The sequence below is a fragment of the Lynx rufus genome, unplaced genomic scaffold (assembly GCF_022079265.1).
Source record: "Lynx rufus isolate CCGP_SWC_20201006 ecotype Redwood Valley unplaced genomic scaffold, mLynRuf1.p SCAF_3, whole genome shotgun sequence".
Taxonomy (NCBI): domain Eukaryota; kingdom Metazoa; phylum Chordata; class Mammalia; order Carnivora; family Felidae; genus Lynx; species Lynx rufus.
In genome coordinates, this window is record NW_025814845.1 from 140,459,848 (window position 1) to 140,478,562 (window position 18,715).

The following is an 18,715-nucleotide window of genomic DNA, read 5'->3' on the forward strand; positions in this document are numbered from 1 at the left end:
TGATCCCATGAACCGTGAGAACATAACCTGAGCTGAAACCAAGAGTCAGATGCTTAACTGATGGAACCACCAAGGCACCCTGGCAGGAATATTTTCATTTGAAATATTTCTTAATGTAGGATCCTGGAAATTGAAGATACCAAAAGTGATTTAATGACACCTAAAAATTGAATAAATCATAACCATATAAAATAAATTTACAGAAATTATTATAAAATTACGCTGTTTGCAGATGATTTCTCATGGCAGTTTTTTCAAATTCTAAAATCTCGAGATTTCTCCCATGTAATAAAATGCATTTTAAGTGCATTGTATAACAATGTGTAATCTCTCCATTTATGTTACTAAACTAGTAAAATTCTGATAAGCATACACAACACATATGAAAAAATTGTCAAGCGCCCTACATATGAATATAAAAACATGAATGTTGTATAAATTTAATCAAATGAAATCAAGCCGCATAATTTACAAGATTGCAAATGTTTTGGCTCAGTATTATGAGGATAGTTCAGTATTATAAAATCTATTATTTTGTCAAATAATTGTATCAAAATGGAAAGAAAAACCTGGCTAAAAATTTCATAAATGCTGGCAACACTAGAGTTCAATATGTATTTTGAATGACAACGTGATGAATTAAGCATAGCAGGAATGTTTTCAATTTAGTAAATATAAGAAACTAATATTTACTGAGTATTTACTATGCCAGGCACTGTGTTAAACTTCTCATGCCCTATCGGGTTTAGTATTGTAATTATCTCTATTTTATATATGAAGAAGTTGAACTTAAGAAAGGATTGAGTAACTCCCTTGACACCACACAATTTGCAATTGGCAGAGCTAATCATTAAATTTTTCTTTAGTTATAGAGAATATATTTTATCTTTTTACAAATTCAGAAGAATCAACTAAAAAAACACACTTAAGTTGATCAGATAAAACAAATATGCTAAAATGGAACAGAGTTTAAAAACTGAAGGCTTTAATGTGGGACTAAAAAAACTAACTTGTCATGTAGCAGGATGTTGAGATATGTATCATATGTCAGGATATATTAAAATTGTCAGTTTTTCCCAAATAAATATATAGTTTTTTTTTTAATATTTACTTATTTAATCTATTAGTTTTTTAAGATATTTATTTATTTTTGAGAGAGACAGAGTGTGAGCAGGGGATGGGCAGAGAGAGAGACACCCACACACACAATCTAAAGCAGGCTTTAGGCTCTGAGCTGTCAGCACAGTTTGAATAGCTGGGACTTGAACTCACAAACTGCCAGATCATGACCTGAGCACCAGATCACGGCTGAGCCACCCAGGTGCCCTTATATATTTATTTTTAAGTAGGCTTCATGTCCAGCGCAGAGCCCAATGTGGGGCTTAAACTCAAGGCCTACTGAGATCAAGAGTCGGACACTTAACTGACTGAACCACCCTTTTTTTTAAATGTTTAAACATTTTTAAGTAGGCCAAATTAATGTATAGCTTTAATGTAATTGCAGTAAATTTCCAATAGATTTTTGTTTTATACCTATACCCAATTATTTCAGAGGTTATTTATAAAATATTAAGGTTGGGGCGCCTGGGTGGCTCAGTCGGTTAAGCGGCCGACTTCAGCTCAGGTCATGATCTCGCGGTCCGTGAGTTCGAGCCCCGCGTCGGGCTCTGGGCTGACAGCTCAGAGCCTGGAGCCCGTTTCGGATTCTGTGTCTCCCTCTCTCTCTGCCCCTCCCCCGTTCATGCTCTGTCTCTCTCTGTCTCAAAAATAAATAAACGTTAAAAAAAATTTAAATATTAAGGGTTGGAATAACCAAGGCAAGTTAGAAAAAAATGAAGAAAAGTAGATTGCACTGTAAGATGATAGAAAGACATTACGGAGCTTTGGTAATTCATACTCTGTGGTAATGTCAAAATAGGCTTCTGAATCAATAGAAGAAACTAAAAAGACCAGAACTGTGCTTGAGGGCATAAAAGACTTGTCATATATTTGTTTATAAAGATTATTTTTCAAATAAGTTGGGCAAAAATTTTTTAAATAAATAATAATGAAATCATTTTTAAGTAAAAAAAAATTAAACTTCATGTTTTTCTGAAGAAAACATAAGTGATTTGTTTTGTTTTTCTGGAAAAGTGGTGTTGAGTACACAAATCAAAAATAAGATAATAAAAAATAATACATGAGAATAATTAAATAAATCAAGTCTCTTTTTAATCATACAAAACCACAAATAAGAAGCAAGCAAAGTGGAAATGCTGAGATAGGAGAGCTCGGATCTTCTTGAGAGATCTAGACTTTTGATACTGACTTTGAAAGGTGTAAAGGGATTCCAGAAACAGGGAAAGTGAGAGTGGTGTCCTGGGAGGAATTACGTACACCCTGAATAAAAGAGTGCTGGAATTGGGGTGCTTTTTCAGGGCACAACGGCAAGAAGTCAGGGATGGGTGGGATGAAGATCCTGTGTTTGAGGTAGTGAAAGATGAGGCAGCAGTGGTGGGTTATGACCCTAGAGTCGTGATGTCCAGGCTTAGAAATTTATGTTGAGTTGAATGTGAAGCCACTGGTACCCAACTTTGAAAGGATTAAAGTGGCCATACAGGTAGGGTGAATTAGAGACCAGTGAACCTGAAAACCAAACACGGCTTTTGAAATTATTTCAGTTAATGCAAAGAGGTATGGAGAACAAGGTCAGTGAAAATGGAGGGAGAACATTAGGGGAATTGTGCAAATTGGAATTGATTAAGTATGGAGTGGAGTAGGAATTAAGGAAGAGGAGGTATGAAAAATGTTCCTCTGAGTAGTTGGTAATGACACATCAAAATGTCAAAATCCAGGTATTATCATATAATTTTAAGTAGAGAAATTACCTTTATGTCATAATCCAATGCCAGTTTTTCACCTGTCATATAATAAATCCCTGATGGAATTAGGGATCTACCTGATGCATACAACTAGTTTGTTGTAAAGCAGGGACTTGAGCCAAGACCCCAGGTTCTCCTGTCTATTCTTTAGATTTTAAAGTAAGAATCCTTTACTTTAATGTGTTGATTTTCCTGTGAAACCTTATAATTAAGCTGATATTTTTATGTTTCCCAGCATAGTTGGATTAAGTAAATTGGGTCAGTGGTTTTATTTATTTGATAACTGTCTTCAGGATTTATATTGTGAAGATTTATATTTACCATGAAAATATTAATACATGAGAATCTTAACAATGCTTTCAGATTCCCTTAGTGGTTTGCTAACATTATCCAATTAAATCCTTCTGATTTAACTCTGCTGAGACCAGCTTGATATTGTGGCCTCCAGGGCTTTTATGGTAAGAAAATACATTCAAACTAAGAAAGTTTAAGTAAACTAGCAAACCAAGAAGCTAGAACCCAGTCATAAATGCCCAGTCATAATAGCTTTCAGTTGCAGAAAAAAAGATGTAAGTTTTTTCCCTTTGCCATGATACAATTCAGGGCTGAACGAAAGCGTAATGATCAATTATTCCATGAGTTTGCAAATTTTTCTGGAAAGGATATACAGTAAATATCTTTGGCTTTGCAGTTCATACAGTTTGTTTCAAATGTTAAATTCTATCATATTGCAAAAGCAATCACAGACGATATGTAAAGGAATGGGTCCAACAAACTTTTACAAAAACTGACTGAAGGCTGGATTTGACCCATGGAGGATAGTTTACTGATCTTCTCACCCCTTAGTCTTATTCCTGAGAAGAAACCTATAGTCCCGCTAGAGATAATTAGGTTTTTCCAAGCTCCTTCTGGCTGGAACCCAGAAATCTATTTTATTTTACTGCTTTTGATTCTAATATTTTTTTCTAAAAAGCCATTTAATGATATCAGTCTAATTGATAACATTTGTGTCTTCCTCATCCTCAGCACTGTGAGGTATAAACATTATTCTAATTAGTCCTTCTGTGGTGCTCATGGAATTAGTGTAGGTAGTCAGTAATGTCTTCATTATGCTGACAGTAGTTTTTTGATTATTTTTTTTCTCTGGAGATATGCAGGCATCCAGTCCCTTGTCTGTTGATCTTTCTTCAAGACTCTGTACTCTGTACAAAGTATTAATAAGCAAACTCCACAGCAATTGTATCAATTTAACTTAGCAACTAAGACTCATAACAGATCACAGGAGATCTTAAAATTATTCCTTGTATCTCCTTCAATCTCATGTTCCAGGGGAGCCATGACTAAATTTAAATTGATACTGCTAAATTGATACTTACAGTAAGAAATAAACATTTATATAATTGTGCTAGGTAGTTTTTCCTTCATCATTCTTTAAAAAAGGTGCAACATATTTCATAAAATAATATAATGTAAGACAACCAGATACTTTCCAAGTGCTTTTGATTTGCAGTTCAAGTATGGATTCTGCTAGCAACCTTAGTCAAAGGCCAGCATTTTACTTCTAGGTCAGAGCCCTAAGATTTGATTTTAGAAAACCTATCTTTATTGCATTTTCTGCTTCTAAAGGACTCTGTGTTTTATATTAAAATCGGCCATTTTTGTTCCTCCACAGTGCTTGGCATTTAAAATAGAAGATTAAAAACAAGATAGGAAACTTTTCTGTTTAGAGTTATCCCCTTCCAACTGTGTGTGTGTGTGTGTGTGTGTGTGTGTGTGTTCTGAACTTCAAATATTAACTACTTGTTAGCAATCCAACCACATTGTTTCAATTTTGAATACAATTTGACCATATACATACTTCCAATTTAGCTGATTTCTTTCCCTCCTAGAAGAGGAAGTGATACTATTTGCACACCATTATAAAATCCACCTTTAGATCCAAGAAGGAAACCATAAAATGAGCCTTAGGGTCTACTGTTTGTGTCTAAATTCTAGTTTTGCCATTTTTACTATAATAACTGAGTTCTTATATGATCCTGCAGATTCGAATCCCTGGTGGTTGCTGTAGAGAAAACACAAATGTAGAATGAAACCTAATATCAGGCAGTGGTAGTGTTTTGCATTTGTAGCAGGCTTAAAGTAAATACAAAATTAAGGAGAAAAACCAGAAATTATTTCTCAATTATGTCGTAAGAATAACCTAATGTTGCATTGGTATTCAGAGATGGAGTCGAAACGTATTGGGAACCTCAGAAAAAAAATGGTTCGAAACTATGTATTTTGATAATCGAGTGTTGAGGAGTACCGAAAAAGAAAGAAAAATATGATCAGTCCTGTGTCCTTGGATATTTTGGAATTTTTTGTAACATTTTTGAGAATATTTTGAATGATAAAATTAGGTGAAGGAAAAGAAAAAGGAGAAAAGGAGAAACTATAAATAAGATAGAAATATATGAACAATTAAATAAAACCAAGTTATGCTACACTTACTGTATTACATTAAAAAACAGAACAGTGTGCCTCTACTTTCATCTCTTTGGAATTAAGAAAGTACACGTTCAAGGAAACCAAAAAAGGTCGAATTTAATGGTGAGATGTTAATGCCATTATAGAGTACAGACTTTCATTATAGTTAGATTCTTAGTTTCTATCTCTATAAAATGAGTATATGGGCAATTATCATCAATGTTGGTGTTTCATCAGTTTCATTGATCATTGTGTTGCTGAAATATAAGATGCCATGAGAAATATTTATTATTATGCTATATCTTCAATTCTTGGAAGAAATAAGTTAGTTTAGGATTGATCTGACATAGGGGCGCCTGGGTGGCTCAGTCAGTTAAGTGTCCGACTTCGGCTCAGGTCATGATCTCCTGGTTCATGAGTTTGAGCCCCACATCAGGCTTCATGCTGACAGTTGAAGCCTCTCTCTCTCTCTCTCTCTCTCTCTCTCTGTCTCTCTTAAAATAAACTATAAAAAGGTATTTTAAAAATCTTTAAAAAAGGATTGATTTGCCATAGTTTCTTTCTTGTGTTCAGTGTTATGTTAAGTTACTTATGTTAACTTATGTTAAGTATTATATTCAAGAAAGGGGAGAAGTATATGTTTTCTTACACAAAAATGGCGGTACTTTTCTGGAATATGGACTTAGCATTGATTGCTTATTTATATATTTTACTCATTTCTTGAGCTTGAGAGTACCTTTACATTCAGATTTTTATATTATCACCAAAGGACTCTTTAAATGTTATTACAAGCTATAGTTTTAGATTAGAAGCATTTATTTAAATACTCATAATTGGTCACTTTGGGCCAAAGTCCATTTCAGCTTCTGGAGTGAAAAACAGGTTTACTACACACCTCAAGTATCTTAGATACTTCAAGCAGAATAGAGTTTAGAATGAGTTTTTATGAATAAAAAAACTATTTTCCAAGTGAGTTTTACTTCAGGTAGGTACATTTCTCATGTTAGTTTGGCTCTACTTTTAGTATAATCAAGAAGAGTTAATTATTTGAAAAATAAACTCTTGTTATAAAGCAGTAAGAAAATTATCCCTCCTAGAGTTGTTCTTGAATTATCTGAATTATCTTCACAAAAAGCAGCATGACTTCAAAACAAAGTACAAAATAAGGGGTCATGTGCAAGATCTTCTAACTTAAAAGGTCTTTGAATATATATTCTTGGATCTAGAGAAGCATAATGACATCTGTCTTTGATTATACTTACATGGACAAATTCAAATTTTAGAGCTGTATTTAAAACATTTCAACATACACAATGATATTATGTTCTTGGAACATGGCACATGGTGGTAATTTTTAACATAATTATAGATGTCTGACTGGTCGTCTTTGAAATAAATTATTAAAAAGAAGACGTTCATGGAAAAGTCAGAATTTCTCATGGTTTAAGTCATATTTATCTTAAAACATTCAAAACAAACTATTTGAATAAAGATTTCTGTTTGTTTCAATATTGTTTAAACTACTTCTACAGAAACTTGGCTTTGATTGCTAAAATGTTTAGTTTATTGACATTGTGGTTCTATATTGTCAGACATCAATGAGAATGAGAAAATATTTTCTTTCTTTGGGGCATTTGTCAAGAAACTATATTAAGGGTATACTAACAGAAAAAAGAGAAAAAAAGAATTAGCTATGAATCTGTTTTCTTTATAGTCCCAGATTCCTAATCTCCAGCAATCAAATTAGCGTGTGCGGTAACAATCGTTTTCGTCTTTGTGTCGTTTTGCTCCAATTTGCAGATCGTTTTAAATTTTACCACGATGGACCTATACAAGAGCAGCTTGTGCTGGTATGACTACATTGAAGTAAGAGATGGCTGCTGGAGGAAATCGCCCCTCCTTGGTGAGAGAGTATTTACCCTCTATGTGGCCACACATATAGTCTGTCCTGCCCAAAGTAGATTGTTTGGTTTTGTTTTAATTTTTTTAATTTTTATTTATTTCTGAAAGAGAAAGGGTGCGAGCTGGGGAGGGGTAGAGAGAGAGGGAGACACAGAATCCTCAGGCAGGGTCCAGTCTCTGAACTGTCAGCACAGAGCCCAACATGGGGCTTAAACTCATGAACCGTGAGTTCGTGACCTGAGACAAAATCAGATGCTTAATCAACTGAGCCACCCAGGTGCCCCCCAGAGTAGATTCACTCAAGAGTTATCTTAGAGTTAACAATGTATGGGGTGCACATTTTAATTTCTATTGTACTCTTTTCAACTTCAGCAAAAATACGAATAAGTAGATTGATTTTAAAGTAGCTTACATTATGAGGAAATACATGGATCTGAGTATAACGATTTAGAATAGCTTTCGCCTATATATTTTTAATTTGAGCATTATTGTTTTAACGCAGAAACCAGATCGATTATGTGAGTGTGCTTATAAGTGTTTTGTTTTGTTTGCTAAGGCAGTAGAATGTGAGCTGTTAGCTACATGTTTGGTGGCTGATTTCTTATGCCACGCATGTTAGCCCTTCCTCTAGGCGTCACAGTTTTGCTTCTCAGAGAGTTTTTTGTGGCTGAGAAGAGCCATTTGTACTTTGTATCATAAATTGTAGCTCATATTTGGTGCTTACAAAAGTCGACTGCCAAAGTTTAACCACAGACCACACCATTAACTTGCATGAGGCACTTTACTGTTGCCCTCTGTTTTACTTAAAGGTGAGTGCTGTTGTGAGCGTGTATCTACTCTCTCTTTATATATGTTTTTTGAAATGGCAACTATGCCTTTATTTTTAGGAGTAGCTCTGTTCAGTTGTGTTTATGTGCCATACAGATCTTTTTTCTTAACATCTAAAACCTGCTGAATGGACGCTGTTGTAGTCAAAAGTGTGTTAAAAGCCTTAATAAGTCCAAGAGATTCTAGAAGTGTTTAAAAATAAGGAAAAAATAAAGAGTTGAACTAGTTTGATAAGTCAGATTGAGGGACACATTGTCTTGAACACTTAGTTTCTTAGTCTAGGTGAAGCAGTTTGTAATGTGTGTACGTGTGTTCATAAGAACACATTTCATTAAATTCATAGTGAAGAACCAAATCTAAAGCTAAGTATTGAAGCACACTTCTTTTTTAGGATGCTATAAGTATATAGTATGCTTCAGGATATGCTTCAGTATATAAGTGGCTCACCAGACTGGTTCAGCCTGATCGTGGTTTTCTGTGGAAAGTTTTTCGCACTCTTTCCCCCAAGACCTGATCCTTAAAGTATAGCCATCAGATTGGCAACATCAGAATCACTTGCTAGAAATGTAGATATTCAGGTTCTACTCCATTCTTTCTGAATTAGAGACTGTATCTTTCCATACTCGCTGGCATTTCTTATGCACATTACAGTTTAAGAAACACTACTCTCTTTTGCATGTCCCTAATTTACTTTGCCATTTAGGAAGACACTTCTTCATCTGTTGTTTCTTAGTATGAATTTAAGTTGACTACCATTTTTTCATATACTAAACTTATGTATGACATCCCTGCCAGGGGCACACAAAAATGGGTGACAGTGTATTGTTTGTTAAATTATTTCGTGTAGATTGCTGTATTTAACCATTTTGTCCTCATATGAAAATTTAAAGCACAGTAGCAGACATACAGTGAGCCAATAAATACTTGTAGAAGGTTGAGGGAAGAAAGAAGGACTGACAGGTGTTATTATATTCATTTGGTATTATACTCCGCTGTGGATACACAATTAGAAAATAATCACAACTCACACCCAGGTCTTCAGGTCCTGTTTGCCAACCTGCCTACTGCACTACATATTATAACTTTATTTATGAGATGGAATATGTCCAGTAGTGTAAGATCCTTGAAGCAGTATGTGGGTCTCCCTGATGGGTCGTCATTGAGCCGAACTAGACCAAGAACTCCACTTCGGGCTGAGACACATCGTTAACCAAGTTACTGTACTCTACAGTGACCGCTCTGATCTCAGATCATTTGTACCTTTTTCTGTTCTCCATGAAAGAATAGTCCCAACCTTAATGTATTGTCTGTCCTTTTACAAGCTTTTGCACTAGCTGTTTCTTAATTCTGTAGACCATGATACTGACATCAGCCAGTCAATCTGAGGTTGGTATGTTCCTGTATTTTATAAATAGATTTAAAGAGATTATTTTATTTGTATACCTTTATTAAGTAAATATTAAGCATACTTCTAGCTCTGGTTACTCAGGATAGAGTATAGGAACCAAGTCAGGCTATATATAATGTGTATATACATATGTACATACATATATGTACATATAATTATAATTATACATATAATATACAATATAATTGTACATATACAATTATAATTATACATATAATATACAATATAATTGTACATATAATTATATATATATATATATATATATATATATATATATAATTTGTAGCTAGAGTGGAAAGCAACTAGAATATAGAATCATATTTAGGAGTCTCTCTTTATTCTTTTATTTCTTTTAGGTAGATTCTGTGGGGACAAGTTGCCTGAAGTTCTTACCTCTACAGACAGCAGAATGTGGATTGAGTTTCGTAGCAGCAGTAACTGGGTGGGAAAAGGCTTTGCAGCTGTCTATGAAGGCAAGTCACATTAAGTTTTAGAGATCACGTCCCCTTAGATCTCTTAGCAGAGATGTCCTTTCTCTCAATGTCATTAGAATGATATTGTAACCATATTTTAATTATGAAGTTTTCTAAATCTGGGTTATAATATCCACAAGACTGATTTTAAGAAAACTACTCAGTCCATTTAAATTGCAAGAAGAACCTGTTTTTTGATACCAGTGATAGAGTAGCATATAAATGTACGCAGGGGTATGTGAGGGGAAAATGGCACAAGAGCTCTTAAATTTCCATTTGTTTCCATGATAGTATTAAAATGTCATGAAGAAATTATGATTTTTCCTTTGTACTAGATTTGTGTCTATTTCGTCCCTATACTGCTGAAATTCTCTGTCATAGGAAACTGCACAGAAAGCAATTGTACACATTTCTAGGGCATGCTTTGTCTAAGTGGGAGAGTCAGCATTCAAGGGAGAATTTACTAGATGCTTTGTCCTATACTTCTCTAAAACAATAAACTGGCATTGTGCGTCCGGGCTTTAAAAGCAGCCCTTTTCTTGCCAGGTTGTGGGCTGAAGAGACCTTTCTTGCTCCTGCCTCTGCTAGCACACGAGTTTAGGTAATTTAGAAGACAGAAGATTTCTGCTTCCCTTAAACTTTTGAATAAACGGAAGCATTTTGTTTTAGAGATTAACTGCATGGCAGTGAAGAGGGTTATTTGGATGAGGCCACAGATGTTGAGCACATGATGCTAGCCTACTGCTGGAGGCCCAGAGAGTTCTGTGGAGCGTCTCTCTTGATCAACTATTTTACCTAAAGGTCAAAAGACTGTAAGAACCAGTTCAGGGAATCATACAGAATATGATAGAATATTCTGTCACATAGAATACATTTACAAAATCTCCAAAGGTTTTTAAAAGTTAAAAAAAAAATGCTGTCTTTTACAAAGATGTAAATAAATAGTGACCAAAAATTTCCTACAGTCCCCTGCTGTTATCTAATATTTAGAGTTAACTGACTACGTTTTTGCCATCTAAATATTTACAACAGTACAACCAGCCAACTTTGATTTTTATAACCTGGTCTTTATGTACTCAGCCACAGGCACTGAACTAAAATGTTATCTCAGAAGAAAATGAAAACGGAATGGCACTTCTGGGTTTATTTATTTGATTATTTTTGCCCTCAGCAATCTGTGGAGGTGAGATACGTAAAAACGAGGGACAGATTCAGTCTCCTAATTATCCTGATGACTACAGACCGATGAAGGAATGTGTGTGGAAAATAACAGTGTCAGAAGACTACTATGTCGGATTGACCTTTCAGGCCTTTGAGGTAAAGTCTTTTGGGCAACCTTCACGGAACATATCCTCCATAAATGACAGTGCCATTTAAGGGGATCCTCATTAAATGAGCAGAGAACCAGAGAATCCACTTTTCAATCAGCAGAGAAGCAAAGGATTGCCTATAAAATGTAACATCAAGAGTGAAAGAGGTGTTTTTTTTTTCTTTCCTTCTTTCCTCTTGTTGCAGACATTTTCAAGAAGATTAAAGTGAGTTTACGTTAACTGTGCCATTTGAATTAGAATGTTTGAAGTGCTGACCACAGTTTCTTTTGACAAATGCACTGGCTTCCTTCCCAAGACTGCTTGAAGAGTCCATTAAATAATAGAACTTTTACTTCTCTTGTAAACTAAGAGGTTAAAAGGTAGACCCTCGTTTTTTATTGTTGTTGTTATGGAGAAAATCCCTTCTTCACCTTTTTGCCATTAGGCAGAAAACTGTTCCTATCAGAAATAGAGATTTGAGTGTTTTTCGCCTTTGATTTCATCAAAAATGTATATCGGGGAGGAGATCAGCACCAACATTGCGTTCTGAGATGAGGGAACAATAAACCAAAGGTTAGTCAGGATTCTGGAGCAAAGTCTGGGCTCCAAACTACCCAGCTGGCTGATGAGTCATTTTGGTGGGGCTGGCGGAACTTATTTCAGATTCGAAGCCGGCAGATGGGGACATTTGTCAAGAACTCCATGGTATTTTATATCAAAGAGTCGGCCTGGAAATTGAGACCCCAAGGTGAAGTGGGAAGGAATAATGAGGTGGTGTGCGTAGGGGCAGACAGGGGTCGGAGATCTAGATGCCATAATTGGAGATTATTTCTTCACTGATTAGAAGGCTGATTCTCTGTCCAAGCAGTCAGAAGGCTGAAGAGAACCCCATCCTCTGCCAGAGTATCCTTGCCACTGAGTGCAGTGAGTGTAGTGGTGTCTCTGTCTCCGTGGCAGGAACACCAGGGGAATCCAGGCATCACCCATGAGCCCAGAGACTCTCTCGCCTCCACGTGCAGGCTGTGTAATACGTTTCTTTGGTACTTACCTCTACCCCTTTGCATGTGCCATTTAATTTCCCAGACATACTTCCTTTTATCGTGAAAAAATCGTCTTCTTTTATGTGATCATGAGATTGTATTATATGCTCCTGATAATTTTGCATTGCTGGAAAACTTAATTCTTGAAATTATTTGACTCGTATTTGAATTTTGATATTTAAAAAAAAATTTCAGTGTTTATTTTTCAGAGAGAGAGGGAGACAGAGACAGAGTGTGAGTGGGGGAGGGGCAGAGAGAGAGGGAGACACAGAGTCCGAAGCAGGCTCCAGGCTCCAGAGCTGTCAGCACAGAGGCTAATGCGGAGCTCGAACCCACGAACCATGAGATCATGACCTGAGCTGAAGTTGGACGCTTAACCAACTGAGGCACCCAGGTGCCTGGAATTTTCTTATTTTCATGGGTCAGTAATATGGCAACAATTATTCAAATAGACCACCTTATTGTTAACAGTAAACTAAGACTGCGTAAGATTCACCTCCTATTTAGACCAAAATAGCCAGTTCAGTGAAAAATTATCTACCTAAGACTGCTTTATTTGTATTTTTGTGATGTTGCAGATAATTAAGAGATGAGCTCTCTTTTAATATATAATTGAATGTTTTATGCAATTTTATTACAGAAGTGTTTTCAGTGGAGGCATATAAAACTAAATTCCATGCACCCCAAAACTGAGATACAATTTCTGAGATACAGGAGGCTTAGCTGGTTTTCAGTCATTATTATTTTTTTTTTAAGGCCAATATAGTTACAGCGATATTCTTCAACAATAGGATAGTGTAATGACTGGAAAGATTTACATCTCAGTCACTTAGCACCATAGCTGACACAGAGTATTTGCTTAAGGAATACTTATTGATTGAGTGAGTGAATAAATTGTTACTGAGATTTGGGATTGGGGAAAAGTCCTGTCATAGTTTGGCTGACAGTACATTTTATCTATTATTTCTAGGTTTCTGTCCATCCTTATATTTCTTCCTCCTCTTTAATATACTGGACATATTTAAATGTCAGATAGGTCTCTCATCTTTAAATGACCAAAACCAAACCTTTGATTGTCTTGTGCCGCTCACTAACCCACTCTTCTTCAGTCTTCCCTATTTTAGTATTTACTATTTCAGTATGTCACTATTTACTCAAGGAATACCCCTGATTCCAATATTTCCCTTAAACCCCGAGGACAATCGATTAGCATATTTCATTTGCTTTGTCTTCAACAATGCCCCATACATGACCACTTTATCCCACTTTCTGGCAGCTACTCGGTTCTCACCGCTACTCCTTCTCTTGGAGCTTAGTGAGAGCCTCACGTCTCTACTCTTGCCCCACGTATCCTGATCTCCACACAACAACCAGAGTGATACTTTTACAGTGTGAGTTAGGTCATAACACTAGGCTTAAATTCTTTCAGGAGTTTTCCTTTACACCTAAAATAGAACCCAGACTGAAGGATCATAGCCCAAGGCAACTCATGATTGGTCCCAAGTTCCTCTTACTCTCTCTGAGCCAGCCCCTCTGGTCTTCTTATCTCTGATGCTCTTAACACCTCTAAATCCGTGCTTTTATTCCTCTCATTTCATTTGGATCTCTGCTTTATCATCACTTACTTAAAAAGTCCTTGCTTAGTAACTCTAAATATCAAAATTCAAATACGAGTCAAATAATTTCAAGAATTAAGTTTTCCAGCAATGCAAAATTATCAGGAGCATATAACATAATCTCATGATCACATAAGAGAAGACGATTTTTTCACGATAAAAAGAAATATTTCTGGGAAATTAAATGGCACATGCAAAGGGGTAGAGGTAAGTACCAAAGAAACGTATTACACAGCCTGCACGTGGAGGCGAGAGAGTCTCTGGGCTCATGGGTGATGCCTGGACTCCCCTGGTGTTTCTGCCATGGAGACAGAGACACCACTCTCTCCCTCTCTCTCTCTCTCTCTCTCTTTCTCTCTCTCTCTTCATATATATATATATGTGTATATATACACATATATATGTATATGTACATATATATACACATATATATGTATATGTACATATATATTTATGTATATACATATATATATACACACATATATGTATATGTATATATATATTTATGTATATGTGTATATATATATATATGTATATATATATATTTTTTGCCTACAATTGTCTGTAAACCAGTCTTCTGTTTTATTTTAGTTCATTGGACTTATAACTACTGGAATTTGTGTTATGGGTCTGTTTGTTTACATGGTTACTGTCTCTCTCACTAAAGTATGATCACCAAAGGGTAGGGATCTTAATCTGTCTTGTCAATTACCATATCTCCAGCACCACCAGATGTGTGATTAATACATGATAACGGGAGAGATGAAAGAATGGGTGGAATATAGGTAAGAGAGTGTGTGAATGCATGATTATTGGTGGGTGGAAATTAATATATTCTTCCTTTATCAAAGATACTAATGTTTCTATGTAGAGGGAAACAAGTTTAGATAGGTAGGTAAGAAGAATGTGGATTATGTGGACCTGATATGCCATATAGCTCAATTTAGACTAGATCCTAGGTTCTAAGAAATTGAGAAGTGACCAAGAATTTAGAGATGTTCTAATATATCATCTAAATCTTTTAGATATGGCAAGTGAACTTATGCCATTAACCTAGTATCATATAAGTCAGTACTAAACCAGCATCAAAATCCAGGTATAGTCAATATTCATTTTTTTACAGATTCTATATTTTCAAATTTTCCTACTAACTAAAGTTAATTTGTAACCCCCAAATTAATACTCATGGTTCTTTCTGGGTCACTCATGGACATGCACAGAGTTGCAAAATATTTGAGTCATCTGACATGCACATTCCCAGCTATGATGTGCCTTATGGAGAAATGTATGTGTTATATAAACATTGTTCAGGCATGCGTTATAATGCAGTTGCCTGTGAGTTGTATTCATGAATTGGCAATATATTAAGGTGTCTTTCAACAGAAACACACATAAAACAAGGCTGTATATTGATTGGTTGACAAAAATTTTGTGACTAGAAGCTCACAAGAACCTAATTCTGTAGTTTTCCAGGAACAATAAATCAGTATTCACTAATTCAGTGTTTTTAGCAACTTTATATAACTAACTACCATGAAAACTGAGAATCAACTGGTTATATGTTTTTAATTTGTTCTGGTGGTTATTAGGTGATTTGTTTCATTTAGTTAATTTGTATCTGTTCATGTCAATTTATTTTTATTTATGTAATATATTTTCAATCTTCAGCTTATACATTTTATATTGAAGATGTATAATTAAAAAAAAAAAACAGCCCTCACCCACTTCATAGTGTTTTGTGGTTTTATCTGACAAAACAGTTTTTTATCAGTCTTTGCCTTTTTTCAGAAACTGTTTCTATTTTTATAACTGTTTTATTCTCTATGGTACACTCTCCCCTTTCAGGTAAAAGGGTCTTTAAGATAAATTTGCCCATCATTTTGTTGAAGTCTACAGTAAAGAACTTACTAGTTATCTATTATTTATACCTTTCTATGAATTTATGTCATGATTTTACCTCTCCTAATGCTACTTAGATTTTAATGTAGGTACAGAATGAAAATATGAACAAGTGTCTTTATTAATGAATTTCAGTTATCTTTGAGCAAGAAAGGATACTATCTGGAGGCCAATAGAGTCCTGATACTTCTGTAATTATATTTGGGAAGCTTTTTCCTCTCTAGTAGTTACTGGTGCATTGCTTCGTAAGGCCGATACGGAAGTGGGTTTGTACATGACTGTTTATCATGTCAGACATCATTTTGGAGTTATTTGTAAAGAAATCTCTATACTGCTATTTAACTGGAGCACTTTCAGTGTGCAGAAATACAGAAGAGAAAAAGTTTGGGAGACTGGAAATGTTTATAGTAACAACTTCAAAGAAACGTCAATAAAGCAGAAAAGAAGTGAAATAAACCCAGAGCTTACTTATGTTTACATTGAAATCCCACATCATTAATTTAAGTAGGATTAAGTTTGAGGTACTTGTCAACCTTTCTAGACACGCTGATTTGGTTATACTTCCCTTATGAAAATCGCAAATGTTTAATAGTCTTACCCATCACTACTGCAAGCTGTAAACTATACACAAAAGTTCTTATCTTGATACTTTGTGGCTTGCCCAACTAAAAGTAATCCTTTAATTCTTCTAAATAATTTATATTGGTTAAGTTAAGTAGTCTTTTAAATGACCTAGGAAGCCAAGACAAAGAGATCTTAATTAGTTAACATTTTTCTGTTCACATTGTACTATTTGGCTAAGAATATATCTTGATTAATGACTTCAAAGAGAATTAAGTAGCTCTTCAGATTTATGGTTGAGGCTTTAGTTCTACTCTGAAAGATTAGCTTGTGTTCATTTCCAATAACCTGCTCGAAGTCACACAATTCATAATTGGTAGCACTATGACTGAAATAAGTTCCACAGCCTGTGCACTCTTGAGCCCACATCCTGGTAGCAGAGAGAGGCATCTATATTCTCTCGTAGTATTAATTCTTTCCCTTTATGACTATCTTCATTTGTGCACTTGTGTTGTTTAATCAACACGTGTTTGTCATTCAGAGACATGTCTGTTTTATTCTCCACCATTTATCCACTGTCAAGTGTATATTTCCAGGCAATAGTAGGTTTTCAGTAAATATTTATTAAATTAAAGAGTTAAAATACTTGTGTAATGAAAGAAAAAAAAATCCAAGTGGCAGCATTAAAAAACCCAAGTCACATGAAAATAGAACTAATGCAGAGTCATGATTTTCATTTTCACACGGTTGCACATATATATATTTTCTCTGTTTTTGACCTGTGATGATCTAGTATTAATATTAAATATTTAATAGTAATAGTAAAATAATATTAAATAGTGAAATATGAAATATGATAGTAGCAAAATAATGATCTATTGTTAAGCCTGTCTTTTTTTTTATTCAAAATTCATTTTGTTGATAGCATTATGTCTCAAACTTTACTGGATTTTTTTCCCATTATTAAAATTAATTCATTTTTATTTTTATGTTTTTAACAAAAGAAAATCAAATTTAGTAGTGTACTTATGGGGAATCCACACAGACAATGAACTTCTCCTGAATTAGTTTATTTTTAATGGTAAATGCTAATCTACATTGTTTTTTAGTCATATTTTTCTTAAAAATTTTTTCCTGCAAAGCAAAAAGTAATGACTTTAGCATCGTTCCCTGTGTATAAGATTTTAAATTATATTATTTTTAAAAGTTTAATCACTTATGTAGTGGATTACATTAATTATGTTTTAGAACTACAGTCTAACAGTCATAGGAGAGACTTGTTTTCCTTAGTATGGTAAAATAAATATAACATAAAATTTACTATCTTAACCATTTTTTTAAGTTTATTTATTTATTTTGAGAGAGAGTGAGAGAGAGAGAGAGAGAGAGCAGGGGAGGGTCAGAGAGAGAGACAGAGAGAACCCCAAGCAGGCTCCACACTGTCAGCACAGAGCTTGAACTCACGAACCATGAGATAATGACTGAAGCTGAAACCAAGAGTTGGACACTTAACTGACTGAGCCACCCAGGTGGTCCTACCTTAACCATTTTTAAAGTGTACAGTTCATTAGTGTTAAGTACATTCACGTTGTTGTACAACCAGTCTCCAAAACTCTTTTCACCTTGCAAAACAGAAACTCTGTGCTCAGAAAACAACCCCCTTTCTCTCCTCCCCCCCGACTTTTGGCAACAACTTTCCTACTTTCTGTCACTATGAATTTGACTACTCTAGGTACCTCATGTAAGTGGACTCATTCACTTCTTGCCTTTTTGTGACTGGCTTATTTCACTCAGTGTAATATCCACAAAGTTCATCCGTGTTGTAGCACATGAAACAATTTCACGCATTTGCAAGGCTAAATAACATTCCGTTGTATATATATTTGACATTTTGTGCATTCATTCATCCATTGATGGACATCTGGATTATTACGACCTTTGATTATTGTGAATAATGCTGGTATAACCATGAATGTGTAAACATCTCTTTGAGACCCTGCTTTCAGTTTTTTTTAGGTATATACCCAGAAATGGGATTGTTGAATCAAGCAGAGAATTTTTTAATCCATTTCCACTTTTTCAGGGACATGGGAGAGCTTTTATTGAAACTATTATCAAGAAGTTTTGGAGTTTTCAGAGATTTTTACAAATAACTAGGTAGATGTTTTTCAATATTTATTTGGAAAGTTGATTATAAAATGAAGGAAAAGTGTGAAAATGGGCCCTAAGCCTGGGCACGATCCCTTCTTTTGAGGCTGGCTTTTCCTTCAGTGTCAGAGCTCACTCACATGCACTGAGCACAAAGCTCTGCGTGAGTTTGCAGTTTTGGAATGAGAGGCTGACTACTGTAG

At 35.0% G+C, this 18,715-nt stretch overlaps 1 protein-coding gene across 1 annotated transcript in view; it reads left to right on the plus strand.

The window, feature by feature from the left end:
* Positions 1-18,715, plus strand: part of TLL1 (tolloid like 1) — a 211,211-nt gene that overhangs the window by 144,092 nt on the left and 48,404 nt on the right. The window contains exons 10-12 of the mRNA XM_047091921.1: positions 7,128-7,230; positions 9,822-9,938; positions 11,110-11,255. Coding sequence (XP_046947877.1) covers positions 7,128-7,230; positions 9,822-9,938; positions 11,110-11,255 — 366 coding nt within the window. The remainder of the gene's footprint in view (positions 1-7,127; positions 7,231-9,821; positions 9,939-11,109; positions 11,256-18,715) is intronic.